Genomic DNA, 6,000 nt, shown 5'->3' with positions numbered 1-6,000 from the left:
TCGCTTAACGACGAGGGAGACATTGAGTTCACACCTTTTGAGATCAAGAACGACGAAGATTTAGCGGTTTTGTGGACAACGTTCGACCGATTTTCTTCGAAGGGTCCGATCGAGTTGGACGCGAAACTTCAAAGATCGGGGGCCGACGTTATCAAAATGTTGACTCATCCTCACCTACCCGTGTTTAACAATATTTAACTTTAATCTTATGTAATGTGATCGATGTAATCTTCATCCGATTAAATAAAGCGAATCGTTCTTGTTTGTTATTTTTCTTCTGTCCAGACCTTATTTCGGAAGTGCATTTCCGAATTTCTCCAAGGGGGTGAATTCGGAGATGAACTTCCGAATACACCAATTTTCTGAAAAACAACTTTATTTCGGAGATGCATCTCCGAAATCAATATTTTTCATTAAAATATTCACCTTTTCGGAGATGCATTTCCGAAAACACCTTTTTTTCCAATAAAAGTACGTTTTCGGAAATGAACTTCCGAAACAAGGGGTATTTTTGTAAATTCGCCAGAGGTGACCAAGAAGGTTAGGAGGTGGGTAAAGAAATTTCCTCAAAAAATTAATACTTCAATTTGAATTAAATTATAAAAATTATAAAAAATAATTATATTTTGGAAAATTGTTATATTTGTTTTTTTTAATTCCGTACATGAATAAAAAATGAGGGTGGGTTGAAGGTTACCACCAAAGAAGATCTTCAAGTATAAACAACCTTTAGCTTCAAATGCAAATCAACGGTAGGTTGAAAATGATGGAGACAGTTAGAACCGTTCATGGTTGGCCCAATATAAATTGCAGGTAGTCATTGGATGCAGATCAACAGTTAAGATGAGGACGAAAGTTGTAATTTTATGTGATATCTATGAGCAAAGGTACACTTGTTCATCATATAGTGGACGTTTTAGTTGGATTGAGCCTTAAAATTTGACGGGTTTTATTGAACCTTTGGCTAGCATAGAATAGTTTTTTCCTCAAGTTCTTGCTACTAGTAATGGAGTGAGGAGTGTAGATGTTGGAATTTGGGAGACCATTCCAACACGAGTTTTATTGAGGAGATATGGCAATTGAGAGGATGTCACTGGAGGAAGATGAGACTTTATTTTTATTTGAAGTAGAAGTAGGTGGCATCATGTTATCCAACAGAAATCACTATGGTAGCTCGACAAGGAAAAATGGTCGAAACTCCACGAAGTGTGATTTTGTATATTTTTCTACCAAAAGCAAGTTTTGAGTCGAAATACCAATGTTCCACGTTCCTAAAGGCTTTGGTTGGAGACTTAGCAAAAATTTCCAAAATTTCAAAGATGTTCAATTCGACAGATCTAAGAACGTTTAACAAGGGAAGTTTTCAATCAAACCTAATAACGATTTTTGATCATATCTGAAAGCACCAAATACACGTGAAGATCAATTGAAGACAAACGCGACATGTAAAGAATGACGTATTAGATGGAAGACAATTGAACATTGAAGATAGTTGTTTTGCAAGTATTATAAATAGGGATTCTAGTATTTGGATTAAGGGGGACAAAAATCATTGTAAACTTCTATATACACTTAAAGTACCCACACACTAGCAAGAAACGAGTTTTCTGAAGAAAATGTATGTAATTGTCCACCCATTTCTATTCATGCAAATAAAGTCTTTTTATCCTTTCTAAATTTAGTTACGTCCTTTTACTCTGACCATCAATTCGACCCAATTGATTTATTGTTTCTTTTTATTCTTACTTGCATTTTTTCTTAACACAATTAACACTAGAGTCATGAAAACTTTAATGCACACTTTTTCCAAGAGAAATCAACCAATATGCCCTAGGATTTATAAGTTTGGTCCTTCAAGCGATAGATTTAAAACTAAGTGATTGTTTATCAAAATCATCGATGAATAAATTAACACACCTACTGGGACCTTTGTGCAATTTCTTTTTCCTTTTTAAACGTATTGTATTGTTATCTTGTTGTCGAAATGGTTCGCCCTATGAACACTTCACCCCAAAATATATAGGAAGTTCAAGAGAAACGGACGCACACGAACACCCAATAGGCTTATTCCATAAGTGGGAAAGTATTCATGCCTAAAGGCCATGTGTAAGCTTTACAGATCGGTTTGTCTTCTCGAGAAATGTCATCATAAGGCGCATTAAATGCCACTCATGCCTCTTCCTTTCTAACACTCAATCTAGCAAAATCAATTGATGTCACATCAATACTTGCACGCTTCCCCAGACCTACAAACACGCCTAAGCCACACGGGAATCTATGAGTTCGCGTACTAAAGGACTCACCTGCTACTTTAATCTCATTGCACTGAGGGACTCGACAGAAATAGGGTAACGCCCCCAACGCCGTCCTCATCCAGGGAAATAATCAGCAAGGCAAAGGGAACATTCAGGAAAGAAGAATGGTTTTAAAACACTTCACCTTTTGTTTTACGAAAAAATCCCTTGTGCTTGAGAGATTGTGCAGTGTCCTATTTGGAAAAGTCATAGATTATGGTTCCCATAGCCTAACAAGTGGGTCGCCTAGACATAACTCATCGTAGCCACCCATGCGGACTGCCCAACGTGGTCGTTGAAGATATAGTCCTAGGTCTCACATAACTCTTATAAATACACTATCCCTTAAGGGGATAGAGGAAAACTCTCAAGAAACACTTACTTACACAAATTCAAACACCACTCATAAAGCACTCCACTCTGAGTAACCCTAGCAACATCATTCCAACTGTCCGCCTGCGACCTAGCAGCACCGACCAACACTAGTGTCTCTCACCTCATGTGAGTGAGTCCCTTAAACAGACTAAAAAACTAATGTACATGGTTACTCACCACCGTGAACTAGCCATCACCCTCAAACATGTAATATACCTACTAGAGCCTCTAAATCTCCATGCCTTTACAGGGAGAACATGCACACACTTTTACTTTTTTGAACAGTACATAATTAATTATCAATTGAATATATATATATATATTTATAAAAATGACTATATATTTTGAGAAATGAGAGATTTTTCAATAATGATTATTAAGATAATAACGATTTTTCAATGATTTTTTCAATTGGAAGATTTCAAGTTTTTTGTTAATTTGGGGAATTTTGTGAGGATGACACATCAGTATGAGACTAGAATTTGTCTTGGGTTGCCATCATGGCAATCTTAGATTTATATTAAGTAGATTATAGGAAGAATAGTTTTTTCATTGATTGACTTCTTCTACCAGTTATTGTGGGAACACGTCAGTGCCCATATTTTATTAAGTGGGTGGATGATAAGTCAGTTTGATGGCCCATACCCAATTTGAGCGATTTATGGCATATTTCAGGTGACCTGCATCACAAATTTGGGCAACATATAACCCTTCTTATATGTTCGCCCGAGACTCGTGTGTTTGCTTTATTCTTCTTTTTTTAGGTACATTCTTTTCTTAGGCCAGTACAATTATTTCATTACACATTACGTACCCATTCAGAAAAGTAGCAGACTAGAAGAAGACATAACTTTTGAAATATTAGATATGAAATCTTCATCACTTGCTTTCATTATCATTCTCTTATAAAATGTTTGGATGGGGTAATTAAGCAATTCAAATGATTCAATAGATAGATTTGGGGATAAAAGAAAGACGATTTATACGTGATAAGAAAAAAAAACAAGTAGCAATGTCCTTACTTCTATTGATCTCCTTCCAACTTAAATGTCATAAATTACATTTTAGATTTTTTTTTTTATGTTTCTAATTAAACTATAATACATTTGACATATAAGTTTCTAATAAAATACTCTGCAGTTACTTTGTCATTATTATTGTTTGTCTTCAATTCACATATATCTCAAAAGAGAAAAGGGGATATGCACTGATAGTGTAAATTATTTTTATACTGTCAACCAATGACAACCACGTATTTTATCAAGTCATCCTTTAAATTTTAAATTACCGTAATGATTTGTCACTTTAAAATAATCTAATTGAATGTATGTGTAATACTTTTTACACCGACAGTGCACTACCATTAAACTCATCTCAAAAATACACACACAATAATCAAACGATGTTGTAGAGAAATACTTGCATGGATACGAACCTAAATCCATATTTTTAGGCACAACCAATGAAAAAAGAGAGAATATAAATTTATTTAAATTTTAATTTTAATTGACATCATGGGGGTGGTTGAGATAAAAGATGAGAGAGATAATTTTATTTTTAATTTTTAATTAATAAAAAAAATGTGATTGGTTGTGTGTAAGTATAGGTGTTATGATTGTGTCTATTTAAGTATTTTTCCGATCTTGTATTTGCCACAAGAATTTATATATCCAAATATAATTTTTCGTTACAAAAAAAATCATCTATATAAATATACAGATTAGTCGCATAAAAGTAATTATGCATGATATATTACAAAATAATTAATGAAACCGGATAGCCTAGGGCCAAAGAAAGATACAAGCATCACCATTCACTCCATCATAATTCTGAATTCTTCAAAATTAAGCACTCCATCCCCATTCAAATCAAACCTTCCAATCATCAATTTACATTCATCAATAGACTTTGAATCTCCCAATTTTTTCAACATCCTCTTCAAACTCTTTGGTGTGATGAATCCACGCCCTTCATTATCATACATTTCAAATGCTTCTTTCAAATCCTTCAATTTTTCATCCTCGCTCACTGATTCCATAAACGTTATCAAATCCTCCAAACTCAATAAGCCATCACCATCCGAATCCAATGACTCAATTGCAATTTCCGCTTCATTCAATTGAAAATCTCCACTAATCTTCGTCATTCGACTCCTTAACTCTGTCAGCGAAATCTTTCCGTCACCGTCTTCATCAAAGTAAGTAAGAACACGCTCAAATTCCATCATGTCCCTCCTCATGTTAATTGTATATTCTTCACAACAAAGAAACCCTAAAACTGGAATAAGTTAATACAATTTGAACTATACAAAGTGAAGTTGAATTATAACAAAGTAATATATACTCTAATAGATTAACGAAAATACAGGAATGAATATGGTTATGAAGACGATGTAATATTTGTGTTGGCAATATTGGATGAAACAATTGATGGAATGGTATGGAGTATATATAGTATGAGAATTATGAAGGCGTGTTAAGTAAATTTATAGAAGATTGATTGATTGTGCAAGCAAGTTGGTGGGAGTGTTCGAGGAAGAGAGAAACGGCATTAACGTCACGGCTGTGCAAATTTCGTTTGGTGAGAGAAAGTGCGTCTTGAGAGAAGAGAGAGAAAATGGATAACGCGCCAGGACAATTATGCTGACTTTGTTATTTTATTATTTAATTTATTTTTGATGTTGGTGGAGTAGTGAATGGCAAATGGCAGAGCCGCCCCACGAGTATCCAAACGCGTCGGCACCACCGTAGTCACACGGTGGATACACTGCCATCATGCATTGTCAGCATAAGTTGTTTATTTATCCGTATTGAAAAGGTGTGTTGTGCATTTAAATGGTTTATTATTTAGAGTTTATATATCTACTATATACTTCATTTGATCATCATTTAATTTCAAAAAATTAATATTTCAATTTGACAAAATATATCTTATAAAATTGATGTATATGAAATAGAAAATAAAGTTGAGTCGAAGGTGGTCGACGTACGGGGTCTTCAGATATAATGATAGAAGTCTATGACGATTAAAGAGAGATATATTTATAAGATTAACATTTCAATGATGAAATCAGCGATAGAGAGAGATGGAATCGTGCAAGTGTGATAGAGAGTAATGTTTAGGCGTGACTTATGGTTACTCTTATATAGGAGAGACGATTAAAACTGTTCCTGGTTGCCCCGACATGGATTGCAGACGACCATTGGATGCAAACTTACAATGGAGATGTGGACAAAAGTTTTACTCTTATGTAATGTTTTAGAGCAACGGTATACATGTTTTCCATATGGTAAACGTTTCGGTTGGATTGGGCCTCTGAAGTGAGAAGGTC

At 34.6% G+C, this 6,000-nt stretch overlaps 1 protein-coding gene across 1 annotated transcript; it reads right to left on the bottom strand.

Moving 5' to 3' along the window:
- Positions 1 to 4,274: 4,274 nt before the first annotated feature.
- LOC131605658 (putative calcium-binding protein CML19) lies at positions 4,275 to 5,181 on the bottom strand. Its single transcript, XM_058877993.1, has one exon. The coding sequence runs from the start codon at positions 4,906 to 4,908 to the stop codon at positions 4,483 to 4,485; it is 426 nt and encodes a 141-aa protein (XP_058733976.1). The 5' UTR covers positions 4,909 to 5,181; the 3' UTR covers positions 4,275 to 4,482.
- Positions 5,182 to 6,000: the final 819 nt, after the last annotated feature.

Source organism: Vicia villosa, linkage group LG1, assembly GCF_029867415.1.
Source record: "Vicia villosa cultivar HV-30 ecotype Madison, WI linkage group LG1, Vvil1.0, whole genome shotgun sequence".
In the NCBI taxonomy this organism is placed as follows: domain Eukaryota; kingdom Viridiplantae; phylum Streptophyta; class Magnoliopsida; order Fabales; family Fabaceae; genus Vicia; species Vicia villosa.
The sequence above is the reverse complement of the archived record's forward strand: the minus strand, read 5'-3'. Positions and strand labels throughout refer to the sequence as shown.

What these genes read in the sequence shown, in the direction of transcription:
- LOC131605658 (XM_058877993.1), bottom strand. Translation starts at nt 4,908, where the DNA reads ATGAGGAGGGACATGATGGAATTTGAGCGTGTTCTTACTTACTTTGAT.